Source organism: Giraffa tippelskirchi, chromosome 12 (genome assembly GCF_054371585.1).
Source record: "Giraffa tippelskirchi isolate mGirTip1 chromosome 12, T2T-mGirTip1v1.2.pri, whole genome shotgun sequence".
Classification (NCBI taxonomy): domain Eukaryota; kingdom Metazoa; phylum Chordata; class Mammalia; order Artiodactyla; family Giraffidae; genus Giraffa; species Giraffa tippelskirchi.
This window is the reverse complement of record NC_137286.1, coordinates 42,890,064-42,909,756: the sequence shown is the minus strand read 5'-3', so window position 1 is coordinate 42,909,756 and position 19,693 is coordinate 42,890,064. Positions and strand designations below refer to the sequence as shown.

General features: G+C 44.4%; 1 protein-coding gene and 1 non-coding gene across 5 annotated transcripts in view; both read right to left on the bottom strand.

Moving 5' to 3' along the window:
* ADAMTSL3 (ADAMTS like 3) overlaps positions 1–19,693 on the bottom strand; it is a 349,114-nt gene that overhangs the window by 46,990 nt on the left and 282,431 nt on the right. For all 4 annotated transcript variants that reach the window (XM_081546775.1, XM_081546777.1, XM_081546776.1 and 1 more), the window contains one exon: positions 17,711–17,839. In XM_081546775.1, coding sequence (XP_081402901.1) covers positions 17,711–17,839 — 129 coding nt within the window. The remainder of the gene's footprint in view (positions 1–17,710; positions 17,840–19,693) is intronic.
* Positions 214–286, bottom strand: TRNAG-UCC (transfer RNA glycine (anticodon UCC)). The gene has a single exon. It is a non-coding gene; the product is annotated as a tRNA-Gly (tRNA).

The window sequence follows — 19,693 nt, the reverse complement described above, 5'->3', positions numbered from 1 at the left end:
CAGAGAGGAACATGAGGGATTGAAACAATTTCTTCCCTCACATTTTGAGAAGTCTCGAAGTCTCAGCAGTTTGCTGGGCTGTGGGGTGTGAAGCTCAGAGGAATTGCATTAGGTTCCTTTTTAAAAAATAAGTCCATTTGCATTTGTCTAAATTGGTGTCTTTTTATTTTTTATTTATTTTTTGGTCGCACTGTGCAGCATGTGGGATCTTAGTTCTCTGACCAGGGATTGAACCCGGGCCCCCTGCATTGGAAGCACAGAGTCCTAACCACTGGACCACCAGGGAAGTCCCTCATTTGATTCTTAAGAGCTGGGGTGACCTCAGATGATGTCTGAGGTCCAGCAAGGTTACTGGTTTTGAGGATGTCCCATCTTCCTTCAGTGCTCTGCTTAGAGAGACTGGCAGACCCTGCAAGGCTTTCTGACAAAAAAGAGATGTCACTGCTCTAATTATGAAATCTGCTATGCATCTCACAAAAGGCAAAACACATGCTTCATGAACCTTTAGATTCTCACAGTTTTTTTCCAACTCTGGGGAAGCAGTCATTGTTAGCTTTGTCTTACAGCTAAGGAAGCTGGTCAAGGCAAAACCAGCCCAGAACCTAAATATCCAGAGACGTGCTAATCACAGGTGTACTTATCTTTTGTTGTTGCTTCTTTTCAAATATAAACACAAGGATAGGTTAAACTTCCCTAAGGACACCAGCTAGCAAACCCTGGATCTGAAATTCACACCTATGCACTTTCCTCCAGAACTTACTTCTTAACCAGAGTGTAGGTAGGTCCTGTATATTTCTTGATAGATTTATCACTAGGCATCTTATATATTTTACTTCCATAGTAAGAAGGCTCTTTTAAAATATATTTTATAGTTGTTTACTGCTGACAATTAGGAAAGCAATAAACACTGGCATATTTATCTGGTATCTAATCATCTTACTAAAGTTTATTATTTTGAACAGTTTTCAAGTAAATTTTCTTCTTTTTTTTAATCATAAACAATCATATCACCTGTATGTAATGACAATTTTATCATTTTTTCCTATATTTATACCTATGAAAGTGAAAGTGTTACTTGCTCAGTCATGTCTGATTCTTTGCAACCTCATGGACTGTAGCCTCCCACGCTCCTCTGTCCACAGAATTCTCTAGGCAAGAATACTGGAGTGGATAGCCATTCCTTTTTCCAGGGGATCTTCTGGACCCAGGGATTGAACCCATGACTCCTGCGTTGCAGGCAGATTCTTTACCATCTAAGCCACCAGGGAAGCCCTATGTATTTTTCTATTAACTATATCATTGTATTAACTAAAGTCTCCAGAACAATGCTGAATAATAAGTTAGAGCAGGCACATTTCTCTTGCTTCCAGCTCTAAAGGGAACATTACTAATGTTTTATCCTTAAGCAGGTAGTTTGCTTTTGTTTTCTGATAGCTGTCAAATCAAAGAAATTTCCTTGTAACTCTAACTCACATGGAAATTTCTAAAACTTTGAGTTAGTATTTGCGAAAAAGGGGAAGTGTTAGTCACTAAGTCATGTCTGACGCTTTGCGACCCCATGGACTGTAGCCCGCCAGTCTCCTCTGTCCATGGAATTCTCCAGGCAAGAATACTGGAGTGGGTTGCCATTCCGTTCTCCAGGGGATCTTCCTAACCCAGGCATCGAACCCAGGTCTCCTTCATTGTAGGCGGATCCTTTACTGACTGAGCCACCAGAGAACTGGCTTTTAAAAAACTTAAAATATTTAAACCTATTAATTTTCTTTTGAGTACAGCTTTGACTATATATCTTATACTTTGAAATGAAATAAATCATTACCATTATTTCATTCATTCAAAAATGTTTACAAAATCCCTACTCTGTGTGAGACTCTATGCTGGAACTAAGGATATGATGTGCACTAGGTTTCCTCAAGAAACTTAATTTTAGAAGGGGGCTTTGCAGGGGAACAGATGATTGCCATAACATGACATAAGGGCTTCTGATAAACACTGGATGCCACTGGCACATAAAAACTGTATTTAACGCAGACTGGAGAGAGGGCTAAGATTTTAACATGCAGGAACAGCTAAGCTAATACATGAGGACAAGGGGCTGGGGGTTGGGGGAAAATTGTTTTACATAGAGGGAATGGTGTACAAAAAGGCATAGAGATGAAGGAAAATATAACGCATTTGGGGAATCATAAATTGAGTTTTTTTATGACTGAAGTTTAAAGTACATGGAGTGGGAGTAAGGAGAGATGACTAAAAGGTAAGCTGCCGCTGCTGCTGCTAAGTCACTTCAGTCGTGTCCGACTCTGTGCGACCCCATAGACGGCAGCAGGTGCCCATAAAATGAAAATTTATTAATATTATCCATAGTAAGGAGTTTGGTGGAATTTATCCTAAAGGAAATAGAAAATGGCTTAATTATTTGAAGCAGTGGTAACATATCAGATTGGTGCTTTAGAAACATTGTCCTGGATGTGACGCAAATGGGGAAGAGTAAGGCAAGGGTCAGCGGGACCAGTTAGGTGGTCACTGAACCAACTGAGGTGAGACATGAAAGGGTGGGAGTAGGGGAACTAGAGAGAATAGACCAACTTAGTAAATACTCAAGAAGAAAAACCAGTAGGACTTGGTGACTGATTTGATACAGGGGAGTGAAGGAGAAAAAGGATTTAAGGAGGACATGCAGATAGAGGGTGGTACCATTAACTGAAACAGGGAAAATAAGAGGAAGAGCAGACCTGCATAGAGAATTTGATAAACTTTTTTTTCATATAAAATAACTGCATTTTATTATTTTATTAATTATTTATTATTATATATATTATTATTTATCAATTTATTATGCAATTGGGGTACACTGCTTTACAATGTTGTGTTAGTTTCTGCTGTATAGCAAAGTGAATCAGCTACATGTATACATATATCCCCTCCCTCCCAACCCCCGCCCCATCCCACCCCTCATCCCATTCCTCTAGGTCATCACTGAGCACTGAGCTGAGCTTCCTGTGTTATATAGCAACTTCCCACTAGCTGTCTATTTTACGCATGGTAGTGTATGTTTGTCAATCCTAATCTCCCAGTTCATCCCACTCTTCCCTTCTCCCCACCCCATGTTTATACGTCAGTCATAAAAAGGAATAAAATTGGGTCATTGGTAGACGTCGATGAATCTAGAGTCTGTCATACAGAGTAAAGTAAGTCAGAAAAAGAAAAACAAATATCAAATATCATATATTAACATATATATGTGGAATCTAGAAAAATGGTACAGATGAACCTATTTCAAGGACTGGAATAGAGAACATGATAAGTTGCTGTAAACATGTTGAGGTCCTGAGGGGCAGGCATCTAACTTAACACACACTCGTAGGAGCCTGCTGGAACACTCCAGCGACAAGGCCCGGCGGGTGACACCGTCATACTCTCCCTTGCTGTGCTCCGGAGCTCCAGAATCTCCCAGGAGAGAGCTTTTACTCAAGTTTGCCCTGACTTCTGTGAGTGCCATCTAGGGGACAGCTCTGGATCACCTGACTCTGGAGGACAGGGGAACCTGTAATAACTGGAGTCACCTGGAAGGGAGCTCATACTCGTATCTGGCACCCTGATTTCTCTGACTGTGGTCAGGGGACACCTCTGCATCACGTGGCTCTGATGGCTAATGGGACTTATATTTGTGGGTCCCACAGGATTCTGACCAGGGGAGAAAGAGTTCTTAAACTCCCCCAGGGCACAGCGAGAGGCCAGAGACCCAGGTGCTCCTTCTTCCTTGAAGGAAGCCTATTAGCTGAGCATCCTGAATATGTCCCCGGGACAGGTTTCTGCCCAAACCTGCATCTGGGGACTGACACTGATCCCTTCCAGAGACTCCTGAGGCTGGGAGCTGTCTTCAAGCTCACCCTCTGCCATGCTCCGTGGGGCCAGTGTTCCCCGGAAGCAAGCTTTACTGATGGTGAAAGTGAAAGTGTTTGTCACTCAGTCGTGTCCAACTCTTTCTGACCCCATGAACTGTAGCTCAGCAGGCTCTTTTGTCCACGGAGTTCTCCAGGCAAGAATACTGGAGTAGGTTACTATTTTCTTCTCCAGGGGATCTTCCTGACCCAGGGATTGAACCTGGGTCTCCCGTATTGCAGGCAGACTCTCTACTGACTGAGCCACCAGGGAAGACGTCACTGTTGGTACCCTGGTATATATATATTATACTGGAGTACAGTTGATTAACAATGTTGTGCTAGTTTCAGGTGTACAGCAAAGTGATTCAGTTATACATATACATGTTTCTATTCTTTTTCAAATTCTTTTTCCATTTAGGTTGTTATAGAATACTGACCAGAGTTCCCTGTGCTGTACAGAGAACCTTGTTAGTTATCTGTCTTAAACATAGCACTGTATATATGTTGATCCTCAACTCCCAGTCTATCCCCCTCCACCATACCCCTTTGGTAACCAAAGGTTCACTTAGTCCGTGAGTCTGATTTTGTCTTCATTTGTATCTTGTACCGTGGTTTTTGTAGCTGCCACCCAGGGGATGTACCTTGGTCTGGTGCCTCTGGTGGCCGGGGGTGCAGGGGGGCAGGGACAGGGGTGGGATGAAGCGGTGGGAGGATAGGGAGGTGTAGGGGGTGGGGGGATTGCACTCCTGGGTCCAATGGGACTGTGGCAATCAGAGAGATGGTTTTGGGCAGGCTACCACCTCCCGAGCACTGCCCAGGCAGTGCACTGAAACACACCCCTAGCCTTTCTAAGGAGGAGGTCTCTTTGCTTGTCCTGGAGCTTTGGTCCGAGGGCTGGCTTCAGGTCTGGCTCACATTTAGTGGCCTGTGTAGCTGCTTTTAGGGAAGGTAGGCTGTCAGCTGTAGTGGCCTCTTGGTGCTTGCCCTCCGCCTCACTCCATCTCACCAGCATCACCCAGAAAAGCAGCTGACTTGCTCATTTGGAGCCCTAATTTCTGCAATTGCCACTCAGGGGACACCTCCAAGTCTTCTGACCCTGGTTGCCATCAGAGACCACATTTCCAGTCCCACAGGACTGTGTATGTCTGGGTATGTAGAGAAAACCTGATCCTGAGGGTCTCGCTTCCAGCCCGCCTGAGTCTAGGTGATGAGAGTCTCCCTGTGGGACACAGACAGGTCTTGGCACGTCCTTAGTTATGAAAAGGTGTTAAAAATACAGCAGGCTGAGGAGGGGAGGAGAGTTTGGGGGAGAAAAGACACACGGATATGCATGGCTAAGTCCCTTCACTGTTAATCCAAAACTATCACAACATTGTTAATTGGCTATACTCCAATACAAAATTAAAAGTTTTTTTTTTTTTTTAACTACTGTAGGCTGCTTCGACAAGCACAAATGTTAGAGAGACAATTGGGAGCTGAGCTGAATGACAAATTCATCTGCATGAGGCTGCTCCTTCAAAACTGGGACATGTGGTTGCTTCAGCTACTGTACAGAAGCCAACACAGAGACACAGAGTGGTTGAATGGATAAAAAAATGAAGAGCCATCCACGTGCTGCCTACAAGAGACTCCCTTTAGATGCAAGGAGGGCAGTCCAAGAGGGAGGGGATATATGTGCATATACAGCTGATTCATCTTGGTCTACAGCAGAAACTAACACAACATTGTAAAGCAACTACACTCTAAGGGAAAAAAAGGAATTGTTCTTCTCTGCAGTATATAACTCTGGCTGTCTTCTAAAGAGGGTGATACTTTTCCTTTAGAACACCTTGGAAGGTTTAGCTGCATGCGTGTGTAGGCAGGGGCTGTATAAGAGGGAGAGAAGAACTTCAAGTTCCCATGGCAATCCCAGGAGGTTAGAGGTAAGGACAGGAAGGCTGAGGGTGAGCAAGAACAGGGAGAAGGGCTGAGAGGTGACATGCCTTTGCCATGATCCCTGAATCTTTGGCTTTTCTTGAAATATTTGCCAAATGCTTGGTATTCATGGATGTCTCACTATGAACAGAAACTAGTCAAGGAAGTGAGTTGTGCATTCTTGGCTGATGGAGGGCAAAAGAGAGAGCGCAACAGATCTGTGTCAAAGTGAGTGAGAAGCAGAGGGTTCAGAGCAGTGCAAGCTCCCCAAGAATGATCGGAAATCAGTTCCAGAAGGCTTTGGAATCTCCAAACCCTGAAAATGATAGGGATCATAGATAATTCCACTTTATTTATTGTTAAGTGAAGGATAATCGATTTAGAGCATTGTCTTGGTTTCTGCCATACATCAACAGGAATCAGCCATAGGTACACCTATGTCCCCTCCCTCTTGAACCTCCATCCCACCCCTCTAGGTTGTCACAGAGCCCTGGTTTGAGTTCCCTGAGTCACACAGCAAATTCCCACTGACTATCTATTTCACATATGGTACTGTATATGTTTCCATGCTACTCTCTCCATTAACCCTTTCCTTCCTCTCCCCCGGTGTCCACAAGTAGAGATAATTGCACTTTAAACCTAAACCTCAGCATGGCAAGGGGTATAGGATACTGAGTTTGCACAGACTGTGATGTTCTACATAGATAAGGGATTTCAGAAAATAAAGCCAGAGTTGGCAAGTTTGTAGATGTCGAAGGGGAGTCAGAGGTCTCTAGCACTGAGGGAAGGAGCATCTCAACACCTAGAGCATCACCACCACACAGGGGGATGTTTTCCAAGAACTGCAGGCTGGGGGAAACTCGGGCGGAATTCTTTATGGTTTTTCAAACCTACAAATGTTTGCTGTGTTGAAAAAGCTATAAAATATCAGAAATAGTTTAAACTTATTTATCTAACCTCAAAGACAGGCTATTTCCCTCAAGACTTATAGTTCTGAAATATTCAATGTTCTCTTTCCACAATGCTGAAATCATTTTTGGAAGGCAAATGTTATGGGGGGGAAAAGTTCAGATCTGGAGGGGCTGTGAAACACGTGTTGTAAAACGTCTGCACCTCTGGGGTGCCTTTAAATCAGTCACTGTTTAAAAACACATTTCCTTCATCCTTGAAAGGCCCATGAAATATTCTACACTATAAAATCCTTTGGCCTCTTCAGACTGCTCTGAAATGCTAGATATTTTCTGTCAATGGATCACATACATTATACTTGTATGTTTTGTTCATTGGTTTGTTTCCTCCAGCTACTCAACACTCAGAAAATATTCTGTATTTTTTCCCCACATATGAAAATTGGAAGTTTAAGCTACCGTTACTCACCTCCAGGGGATGTGAAGAAATAATGCTGCTGGTTTATAAGATTAGAGGTGAATAGAATACAGTGTAGGCAAGGCACTAAAGGAGTCATTACTAACAAAGAAGACAAACAAGAGTCCACAGTTTCACTGTCAAAGAGAATATCTCAAAGCTACTAGCACAAAAAGGGTAGACACCCTTCTCCACTGTGGGGTCTCCACATTGTAGGACATTCTGCAAAGCATTTTCTTCTTCTGAGCTAGTTGCAGACCCTTTTGCTCTTTTGGCAGTAAATACAGTATAACCCTGGTCTTTGGTTATAAAGGACCATCCACCAGTGATGCCATATCCAGAGTGTGTGTGTGCACTCCGTCGCTCAGTCATGTCTGACTCTTTGTGACCCCATGGGCTGTAGCCCGCCAGGCTCCTCTGTCTATGAGATTCTCCAGGCAGGAATACTGACCCAGGCAGGAATACTGGAGTGGGTTGCCATACCCTCCTCCAGGGGATCTTTCTGACCCAGGGATCAAACCTGCATCTCCTGTGTCTCCTGCATTGGCAGATGGATTCTTTACCACTGAGCCACCTGGGAAGCCATATCCAGAACCTCCTCCACATACAAGGCTATGGCTTTTACTATTCACAGAATTCTCTCAAATAGAGGAAGTACTTCCTCTTCGCTAGTAAAATGTCAACAGACTGGTGTAATCAGGTTCCCAAGTAATTTGATCTGAGGACCTTAGAGACAACCTGGGTCATCAGATCAATCCCCAGTTTCATCATCAAGAGTCTTTCCTCAAAGTTTTATTTTTTAAATTGTGTTTATTTTTTCACCCCAGTTTGATGCTTTTTTTCTTTTTTAAAAAAATTTTTGGAAGATAATTGCTTTACAACATTGTGCTGCTTTCTGTCATATCCTCAAAGGTTTTTAAAAGGTGATTCTTGGGACTTCCCTGGTGGTCCAGTGGTTAAGAATCCACCTTGTAATGCAGGGGACTCGGGTTTGGTCCATGGTTGGGGAACTAAGATCCCACAAGCCTCAAGGCAACAAAGTCTGAACACAACTACTGAGCATACTTGCTCTGGAGCCCGGGTGCCACAACCAGACAATCTAGGCACCACAAGGAAAGATGCCGGGTGCTGCAACTGAAAGCCAATGCAGCCAAATAAATAAATAATAAAAATGAGCTTTTTCTGCCACAGAGGAAGGGTGCCAGCAAGTCCTCTTCCTAGTGTGCTCATCCCTGATCTCTCAACAGCCCCGAACTCCCGCTCTGCACGGGACCAAGCAGTTCTCTTTAGCTCCAACAGTCACATCTTGTGAGCACTACGTCATATCTCATAGTTCATGACAGACATATCTCAGTTCACTTCTGGACAGTGTCTGCCAGGGTCCCATTATAGTCTGGAAAGGGCCTGTGAGAGTTACACTATCTATTATCTCAAAACCAAAAACCCTCCAGTGCTCCCTGAAGAATAAGAGTCAAAGTCAAAGCTGGTGCAAATCAAGCATAGTGATAACACACTGGAGTTAACCAGTGGTGAAAACCATTGACCTTGGCACAGGGAACCCCTCAACAGCTCAAACAGGGACAATATTGGGACATTCGGAGGCCCTTCCTGGTGTACTCCAATTTTGGTAATCCATCAGTATAACACTGGGATGTAAATGAACAAGTAGCTTTGATATGTCCCTTTAAAGCTACATTAATTGTACAGCTTGTTTGGCAGTCATGTACCATGACCTACAAGTTGATCTTCCTCCTGCCCCCACCAAATCCTGCAGAACCTCAGGTGGGTGGTGTCAGTGGAGCTCCCGGCGTGAAACCTCAAGGCTTGGTTGACTCCCCAAGGTTCCCTTTCCTCTTCCCTCAAGGCATCAACTCTTCTCTTGAGTCTCTGAGCTGCTCACTTCCTCTGTGAAGTGGTTCCCTTCTCCTTAGGAGTGATGGGGAGTGAGATTCAGTTTCCCCAGCTCCATGGCTTTGACTCTTCTTGGAGGAGAAAAGACAAAAGCTCTTCAATGTGCAGGTACCGCTGCTCATAGCAGCTCCTTCTCCAGCCCTGAGAACCTCACTGTTCTCATCTAACTGTGTGTAACACTAAGATTTTCTGTGTGTCTTCCCTCCCTCTTATCACTTGGAAAATTTCTACTAATTCTTAAAACTCTCTCTTAAGGCTGCTCTTCATGACCCTCTCTCTGACTCTGAAGCTGAGTTCTCCTTTGCCAAACTCTGAATGTGTTGACATGCCTGATTCCACCTCCAGAACAAGCCCAGAGCAGGGATCCCACCCTGCCCTTTAACCCCAGTCTCTGGTTCACTCCTTGTTCCCCACTGTTCCCTGGGGGAGAGGCTCTCATTTTGAGAACATTTGAGGTAAGTTCCAGAAGACTCTTTGGCCCCACTTACTGGCTAAAGCACTGGTTCTTAACCTTGGCTTCACATCAGAATCATCTTGGGAGCCTTAGAAAACCCCGTTCTCAGGCCATATGGCAGACAAATTAAATCAAACTCTCTCAGGGCAGGAGGGATGGGGTGGGAGGTGATGGCCAGGCCTGAACTGACACTGTATGTGTTAGTTGCTCAGTCACATCTGACATTTTTTGTGACCCCATGGACTGTAGCCCATCAGGCTCCTCTGTCCATGGGATTCTCCAGGAAAGAATACTAGAGTGGGTAGCCATTCCCTCCTCCAGGGGATCTTCCAGACCCAGGGATAAAACCCAGGTCCCCTGCATTGCACAAAGATTCTTTACTGTCTGAACCACCAGGGAAGCCTCAAACTCACACTGCTGCTGCTGCTAAGTTGCTTCAGTCGTGTCCGACTCTGTGTGACCCCATAGACGGCAGCCTACTAGGCTCCCCCGTCCCTGGGATTCTCCAGGCAAAAACACTGGAGTGGGTTGCCATTTCCTTCTCCAATGCGTGAAAGCGAAGTTACTCAGTCGTGTCTGACTCTTCGCGACCCCATGGACTGCAGCCTACCAGGCTCTTCCGTCTATGGGATTTTCCAGGCAAGAGTACTGGAGTGGGTTGCCATTGCCTTCTCCTGACACTATCCACGATAATAAAATAACTTTTGTATATTACTTGCCAGTCATGAAAATAAGCACATGGGTGTTGAATTATCAAATACAGAACTAGGGGAAATAACTGAACGAAAAATAAGAAAAATTAAAGGGGCTCCTAAATTGGGATGTTACTACAGATGTTGAAATTGTATTTGGGTTGTTATCACACCAGAATGTGGGGTGTTCTCTCCAAAATGACAGTTTTTCTTCCATCAATAGTGTCTGAATGCCTTTTTTCCAGCCTGAACCAAGAAGCCCTCATGCTTTTTAAAATTTCTGGAGGTTGAATTCCAGTGAAATTTCCTCTCCTTCAGCCCCCACCCAGTGTGGGTCCTGTGTACCCCTCTCTCTTACCAGGAAGGCACAGTTAGGGCCAAGGAGTGAATGTGGACAAACGAGTCATCAAGGGCTTCTGATGGTTCTGTGTGTTTTACATGAGAGATGCTTCCAGCCTCCATAGCCATCCCCAGCTCTCCATCCATGTCCAGGGGTCTCACAGCATCAAAGAGCTGAAGTCGAGACTCATGGGCAGACAGCAAGTAGGGCCTTCCTTACAGGTAAGTAGGTATGACTGGTTTGAGGCCTTGGCTCTTACTGCCTATATTTTTTTATCTTTTGGCCCCACCACGTGGCATATGAGACCTTAGTTCCCCAACCAGGGATCAAACCCCCTGCATTGGCAGCATAGAGTCTTAATCACTGGACCACCAGGTTAGCCCCTCTTACTGCCTTTAAAGAAAAGCTCCCTCATGACTCCCTGGCAGATCTCAGACAGGTCTGGGGAGCTCTGCACCACACACCCTGGCTTCCACTCCCACCACATTCTGAGGAGCCAGGACAACACAGGGCGAGCCCGGGCACCACTCAGAGACCCATGGGAGTGAAGCCATTTGTTACATTAGAACTCCAGCTTCAGATGATCACCAAGAGGAGACCTGACGTTGGAAAGCAGGGCGGAGGAACCAAGCCTCTGCCTCTGAGATAAGCATGCAGTCCAGCAAGTTCTGTCAGGGCTGAGTCACCTCCATCTAGGGGGGCTTAGTGAGTCTTCATATCATATCTGTGCTAATGAAAAAACCACGGGAGGAAAGCTGTGGTAAATCTGATATAAGATATCACTGTGGAGAGGTTATATATTAGTTTGGGAGCAGGAACCTGCCATAGTTCGTAAGCCCTATTCTAGTATTCCAACCAAGGGTTTGCAAACAGTAGCAGAACCAACTCTTAAAAAAAAAATTATTTTTAATATAAGGAAGCCCAATTCACAAAACTGAAAAAATGTGGCAGTCTTTTAGTTACACTGTTATGTTGGGGGAGAGAGCTGATTTATCCACTGGTCTGCTGATGGTACACAGAACAGAGGTAGGTAGTTATTTGCAGGGCAGAGAATAAACAGGCACACTGTGAAATGACAAGCTCAAAGGCCTGTGGGTCAGCTGTTTTCACCATGTAAAGGGCTGAAGGTTACCATGGGGCTAGGTATCTGAAGTTTTCAGGACAGACACATATTGGTGGGACCGAAGACAGGAGCAGGTGTAGATATCTGGGGAAGAAAGCAGCGCTGCTGATGACAAGACTGGCCCACGAGAGATGCAGTCTGAATGCTTTAAGAGATGGCGGGACTCTGCAGACACAGAAGCCCAAGCATATGGCTTTTTTGCAATAAGAATGAAATTTGCCAGGTGCTTGAACAGCTCTTTCTGTTTTTCATTCTGCACATCCAGCTCTTAATACCATATTCCAGCATTTCTTTTTTTAAATTTATTTGGCTGCACTGGGTCTTTGCTGCAGGACACGGGATCTTTAGTCACATGGGAACTCTTAGTTGTGGCCTGTGGGATCTAGTTCCCTGACCAGGGCCTGAACCTGGTCTCCCTGCATTGGGAGCACAGGGTCTTAGCCACTGGACCACCAAGCAGTCCTCCAGCATTTCTTTCTACTTCTTGATCATATAGAGACTCATGTTTCCTCCAAATGGGAAACTGAGATAGATCAAAGATGAGAAGAAAATCATGTTTCAAGGAGCATTCAGAATAGAGCTTTAGCAGATCCTCAAAGGATAGACAACTGGTTTACAAGTGAGCTCTTTTATCTGACAGACCAATAACCCAAGTGTATCAGCCTTAGGTGAGGCAGTGGGGTGTTATTACCAGACCGACGTGCCATGTTCCTTTCCTGATACTGCAAAACAAGGCAGGGCCTCCTTCCTCCTGGGGACAGAGGGGGCAGACTTGGTCAGACCTCTGGCCTAGTGCTGGCTGGCACCCTGCAGACCAGCCTCTTGGTGGACTCTGCCTGGAACCTAGACCTCCCACACCAGACGGTTCTCCAGTGAGGTTGGGCTCTGGTTTTGCCCATACCTGAGGCCCTGACACCTTGTCCCCAAGCTGCGGTGCCTCCCTAGTCCTGCCTCAGCCCTCAGCCTTGACACTCTCCTCTCTGGTGAGACCACGTGGGTCTCCATTCTGCTGCCTCAAGCCCAGAGTCTCGTTCTCCCTCCAGTTCCTCAAGAGTCACACAGACTTGGGACTAAATCTCAGCTCATGCATCTGAGCATGTTTATTAATTAGCAATACAGAGACAGCAATGATATCAACCTCACAGCCTGTTCAAGCTGACGCATGTTAGGGACTCAAGTTAGGGTTAGGTTAAGGGCTATGTATTCTGAAAGTTATATGCAAAATGTTGTGAGTAAGTGTATTTTTCTGGAAAGAGAGTCTTTTTGTGTGTGTGTGTGTGGGGGGATCGGGGGGCAGCCAAAGGGATTTGACTTAAAGATGTTAAATCACCGCCATTGAGTTCCACACCATACAGTATAAACCAACTCTTGATGGGGGAAAATAATTGTCAGAGAGATGAGGCTGTGCTCAGGAATTCAAGCATATCATCTTGCTGCACCGCAAAACCTGTTCTCAAAATCCTCCCCTGGAATTATTAAAGCCAGTAAAGAAAGCTAATAATTCAGTTACACATCAATAAAACTCTAGGTATATTTAACAGCATTCTAACTCTAAAAAAACCCTCAATTAAGAGAGGGCCTTTAAAACTATATAATCTATTTCTTCTGAAACGGATCTTCATCTCTTATATATGAAAGGCTTCCCTTCTCTCTGCTCAACTCATGGAATACCCAGCCCCCTGATGCTACCTGGTTACAACCTTGCTTCTACCATCTGCTGTACACATGCTGTGTGCACTGAATTTTGTACCTTCTACCCACCTATCATTTGAAAAGACCCTGATGCTGGGAAAAGTTGAGGGCAAGAGGAGAAGAGGACGACAGAGGATGAGATGGTTGGATGGCATCATCGACTCAATGGATATGGGTTTGGGTGGACTCCGGGAGTTGGTGATGGACAGGGAGGCCCGGCGTGCTGGGGTTCATGGGGTTACAAAGAGTCAGACACGACTGAGCGACTGAACTGAACTGAACCCACTTATCTCCCACTTCCCCTCCTATCAGTAGGGAGCTGAAAAATGACAGGGATGTAGGGCTTAGATCTATACCACGGTTAAGTTTATATTTTTCAGAAGGTAGCTTGCCTTATTTTGTTAGTTTTTCTTTAAACAACAAAGCATTACAGCTAAAGTTCTGTTCCCAAACTTTTTTCCTTTTCTCTCCCAGCAGTACCAACAATCCTGACATTGGTGCATACATGTCCTTCCCATGAAAGTTTGTATATTTTTGCCATATGCTCATATGCTCATAAATAAAACATATGATTGTGCCGTGGGTTTTAAAACATTACATGCTATTATATTGTGAGTATTATGATTATTATTTTTAATAAGATATAATTGAAACACTATAAAATTCACCCTCTCAAAGTCTACAATTTAGTGTTTTCTTAGTATATTCATAAAGTTGTGAAACCACCAGTCCTATCTCATTCCAGAACATTTTCATCACCCCCAAAGAGACACTCGGGCCTATTAGTCATTGCTCTCCACTCTCTTGCATTTTCCTCTCCTTTTGGCCACTGGCAGCCTCCAATCTGTCTCTATGGACTTGCCCACTCTAGACATTTCATGGAAATGTAATCATATAATACATGATTTTTCGTGCCTGGCTTCTTTCACTTAACCCTGATTTTTAAGGATTAGCACATGTCAATATTTCATTCCTTTTTATGACCAAATGAAATCTCATTGTATGGATACACTACATTTTGTTTACCTATTCATTAGTTGATGGACACTTAAGTTGTTTCCACTGTTTGGCTATTAAAAAGAAAGTTGCTATGAGTATTTGGGTATGCGTTTTTGTGTGAACATGTGTTTTCATTTGTCTTTGGTATATACTTAGGAGTGGAAGTGTTGGGTCATATACTTACCTTTTGGGGAAACTGCCAAACTGTTTTCCAAAGCATCTTCCTAGCTTAACCCCATTCCAAATCTGTGGACCAATAGAGTTTCTTAGAGACTGAAGAGGAGCCCAACACATGAGAACAGTTTAGAGCAGAGGCTCAGATCAGCCGCACTGCTAATGAGCTTAAGGGATAAGAATAACAAGCAACCCAACACAGACATCACAGAAAATTATAGGATAAATGATGTTCTTACTAAGCATTAACACATGAAAAAATACATAGCTATTGATATTTACTGGGCATTTTCCTCAGATGAGTTTCCCTTTCTTACCAGAAGGTGGCAGAGAGGGTGCAGTTTAAACTCCCACCTCCCTCATTTTTACAGGAAACTTTTTCTTTTTTTAACGAATAAAACAATCACAATCTCCCAATTCATCCCACCTCCCCTTCCCTACTTGGTGTCCATACATTTGTTCTCTATGTCTGTGTCTCTATTTCTGTTTTGCAAATAAGATTATCAATACCATTTTTCTAGATTCCACTTATATGCAATAATATACACTTGTTTTTCTCTTTCTTACTTACTTCACTCTATATGACACAGCTAACTAATGAAAACCTACTATATAGCTCAGGGAACCCCACTCAGTGCTCTGTGGTGACCTAAATGGGAAGGAAATTGAAAAAAGAGGGGAAAATATACATATGTATACTGATTCACTTTGCTGTCAGTAGAAACTGACATAACATTGTAAAGCAACTACCCCTCAATAAAAATCAATTTAAAATTAAAAATAAGACAAATAACACTTGCAACTTACAGCTTTTAACCTTAGAAATACAGATTCTCAGGTCCTATTATTTACTATCATTTATTAGAAAATCATGCAAGTGTGACTAGGGAGAATCACTATTGATATCTATACCACATGGGTTAAATAAAACATAAGCTATAAGAGAGAACTAATAAATCTGTCTAAAAGTTATGAATAGATAAACCCACTCTAATTAGTATAAACATTTTAAGGGCAACTGAAAAATAAAAATGTATACGTGCCACAGATTGACGGGAATAATTGCAATTTGCAACATGAAAGAAAATGTAATTTCAGAAAGCAGTATTCAAGTTTGTCAATGTTATGATGCCCTCATCTATCAAATCAGAGACTGAATTAGACAATAGTCAAGGCCCCTTCTTCCACCAATACAGTCTATTTCCCATTTTAGAGAGGTGAGTAGGAAAGACCCGTGACTCACCTGCCGTCATACACTAGGGTCACCATCTATATCTAAAAAGATGAATCTCCATGAACAACTACATTAGTTATGGCTTCTGCCCATAAGAAAACACAGTAAGTTCACGTCAGGCTTATTTAAAATGGCACACAACTAAAAATGAGGTGTTTATTTTGAAAAGGAAAGGACCCCTGATGAGTTCCTGGGGTCTGGTCCGTAGGGGTGGCTGCCAGGTAAAGAGAGACCAAATGGGCCCATTCCTAGGAAGAGCTGTTAAAGTGAGGCGGGGGAGGGGGACGTGGGAGGGAGGAGGCAGAAGAGGCCCCGAAGGAGTGAGAACTGTGCAGGGTCCAAGAGGCTGCAGGAGTCTGGAGTGGTCAGAGACGGCCCACACACTGTTGGGGCCTGACCGGAGAGTAAACCACAAGTTTAATGGTGTTAGCTGCAGGCTTCCCTTCTGAAGACAGTTTTCGCTGAATCCAGTCCCTGACCTATGACTGCAAATAAAACATCCCACTCCTTTCAAAGGCTCCCCCCCTAGCCCCACCCCGGCCAAGCCTAATTGTGAACTATCACGGGGAAATAAGAAATTTAGAAATAATGTTAAAAGTTGAGGTTTCTCTTAATAGAAGTCAGATCTATTTTGCAGAATTCTCTGCAGGTGTAGGGCCATAGAAATTCTAGACATTTGTGGCTTGGCAAACTGCACAGTTCCACTCTGCTTTTCTCCTTGCTGCGGCCAGAGAATGCTGGCCCTTCTATAATGGTGGGTGTGTTTCGCCAGAAAACTCACATATTTGCGGGTGGAGTCAGTTGGGAGGCTGGAGGGATTTTTCAAAAGTCCGGGTAGGGACTTCAAACACTGCAGGGACTTACAAGGGGTGAAAAATAATACCTCGGGGGTGAGCAAATTTCCACTGTTGGTGAAGCTGGAGGTACAGTTCCAGAAACGACAGACAAGTGACCATCACAGGGAGGCAGAGCCTCAGAGCTGCAGGGCTGTGCTCTAGAATCCTGCCATCACGTGCACCTTTTCTGTGGTACCCGGACCAGCAGTAAGGACTCCTTGGGTTACCCTGGCCTCTCTGGCCTTGGCGAGATTCATCTTAAGTGGCTGCAACTACAGGTATCCCAAAAGAATGTGGAAACCAGGCAAATACAGTTCTCTCCAGAGAATTTAATCAATGCACAGTCAATAATAGGAATATGCAAAGTCACCTTAAAACAGTAGATCTTCATTTTGAGGAGTTTATAATATTGATCTCAGTTTGGGAATGCACTGGCTCAGGTTAAATCTTAAGAATCTGTGGTTTAAAGAGTTAGAACAGCCCTAGATTAAGATGAGATGAGATGAAAATGCAGTTTCTCTTAAAGAAAAGATGAATCAGTTAGAAAGAAGGTTTATCAGCTGTTGCAAACAAAGCAGAAAGAGCCACTGAGGCATAGAATGGTGACACTCAGACAAGGACAGTCCAGGACAGAGAGACTAGGCCAGAGGACCCCGACATTCCCCCTTGCTGACTTGGCCTTCTCCAGCACAGCCTTGGTCAAGCTGGAGGACACAGCTAATGATTTCCCACACAGCTCCTCGTTCTGACTCTGTACTCTCTAAGCAATCACCTGCTAGAAGTTGGCCTTTTGTGCAGACCTGCCACAGGGACGGAAAGCTGTGGTCTGGCCCGTATGAACACACTGGCTACAGGGAAGTCATGTTCATGTCCTCCTAGCCCTCACTGAGAATGAGTAAACTGTACTCTATTTTACACACGAGCCTTATGAGCTGGTGTACTCTCACTCTTGCGAGACAGATCTTCTGTCCAGGTGCTGAAAAATCAGATTTTTAAGCCCACAGGACTGTCTGAGCTACCAAAATGCTAGCTGGTGCCTCCTGGCCACCCTGGGCTGGCCTGTGCCCTCCCACTAGAAATGGCCACACTCACCTTTTACAGGACACTGTATGGTCATATTTGCTTGCAGGGGTGCCTCTACGAAGCTGCCAATCACAACGGAGAGATGGCCATGCTCTGGTCTGGTGATGTTTCTTCCAACAGACAAGATGACAGGTGCCTCTTAATTCAAACGGAGCAGGAAACTCTGTTAGATTCAGGCTTTTGCTCTGAGTGACCGCACTGCACTTGGTAAGCTCTGCCAAGCTCCTGGAGAGTGGGTGCAGACTCCTGGCTCAGTCTGCATCCCCCGTGGTGCCCCACGGGGACTTACACACTCACAGGCTGGAGGTGCTCAATGGATGGATGCACAGATGAGATATCTACAAAGAGGCATTGCAACCACCATCCTACAGACTGTGAGGATATTATGGCTTTATAACCAAAACTGGGGATAAATTAAAGGATAAAATTAGGGTATAAATTAGAGGATAAAATCCTCTTTGATCATTTAAAAAAGAAGGAAGTCAGAAATTCATTCAGAGAAAGGCATGGCAAGGCAGGAGTGACATCTCTGTGGTGCATCCTTGGATGAGTAAAGGCAGGACCAAAACACACCAGGTCCTGGAACCATCTGACTCTTTCTGGAAGGAAAATGTGAATGAAATCTGCACAAATCTGCAAATTTCCACTTGCATGGAAAAAAAAAATAATAAAAACAAGGTCATAAAGAATCAGGAACTCATTCACAGACTTTTACTTTCCTGGATTTTAAGAACCATGTACTTTTACTAGATTCATTTATGAAGTCATTCAGGAAATATACTCTATGCCTGGGCTGGACAATGGAAATACCAAGTTGGAACACAAACATTCTTGTCCTCAATCAACTCAGAGACTGGTGGGAGACACCTCTACCATTGCAGGGTGATGGGTGATGAGGGAGAGAAACGTGCTGGTTGCCCAGGGGTCTCTCAGGAGCATGTGGGGGTCAGGGAAGGCCACGTTCCTCTACCACAGAGCTACTGCCATGGCTGGTTTCCCTCCTCCACCTTAGCAAGTAAGCGCTTGGAGGGAGAGGCCATATCATCTGTCTTTTAGTTGAGGGGGGCTGTGCTGGGTCTGCATTGCAGCACATAGGCTTCTCTAATTGTGGCATACAGGCTCAGCAGTTGCAGTGCCCGGGCTTAGTTTCCCAGAAGCATGTGAGATCTTGGTTCCCCAACCAGGGATTCAACCCACATCCCCTGCATTGGAAGGCAGATTCTTTTTTTTTTTTTTTTTTTATAAATTTATTTATTTTAGTTGGGGGCTAATTACTTTACAATATTGTAATAGTTTTTGCCATACATTGACATGAATCAGCCATGGGTTTACATGTGTTCCCCTTCCTGGACCCCCCACCCACCTCCCTCCCCATCCCATCCTTCTGGATCATCCCATTGCCCCGGCCCTGAGCCCTTGTCACATGCATCGAACATGGAATGGTGCTCTGTTTCACATATGACAATACACATGTCTCAATGTGGAAGGCAGATTCTTAACTGATGGGCCACCAGGGAAGTTCTCACATATTTCTTTACTTTTTTTTTTTTTTATCACTAATGCATAGCAAGTGAAAGAGTAACATTTAGCTGTTTGGTATCCATGTCTTCTGCAGAAGAGAATTTGGGAATGATCATGTTCAGGTGACCAAATGTTCCATTTGTTCCTGGAGTGCCCGGGGCACTGAAACGGTATGCTGGGAGCTGAAAATACAGGGACTCTTGGGCTGAGAAAGGACTGTCGTTGTCAGGTATCCTCTGGCCCTTAAGGACCTTGCACCAGCTCTCCCACGAATCTGGGCTATCCTGGGATGGACTTAAGAGGAAACTTGCAAGCTGCAAGAGAGACTTCTGTTCCTCCCAATTATGCAGAACCTCAAAACTTAGGTTTTCTGGAAAGGAGCAAATGCTCACAGAGGAGAATCATCCAGGAGGATCACGCACAGGAAATCAAGGTGTGAAGGCCCTACCATGGGAATGCAGCCAGGAGAGG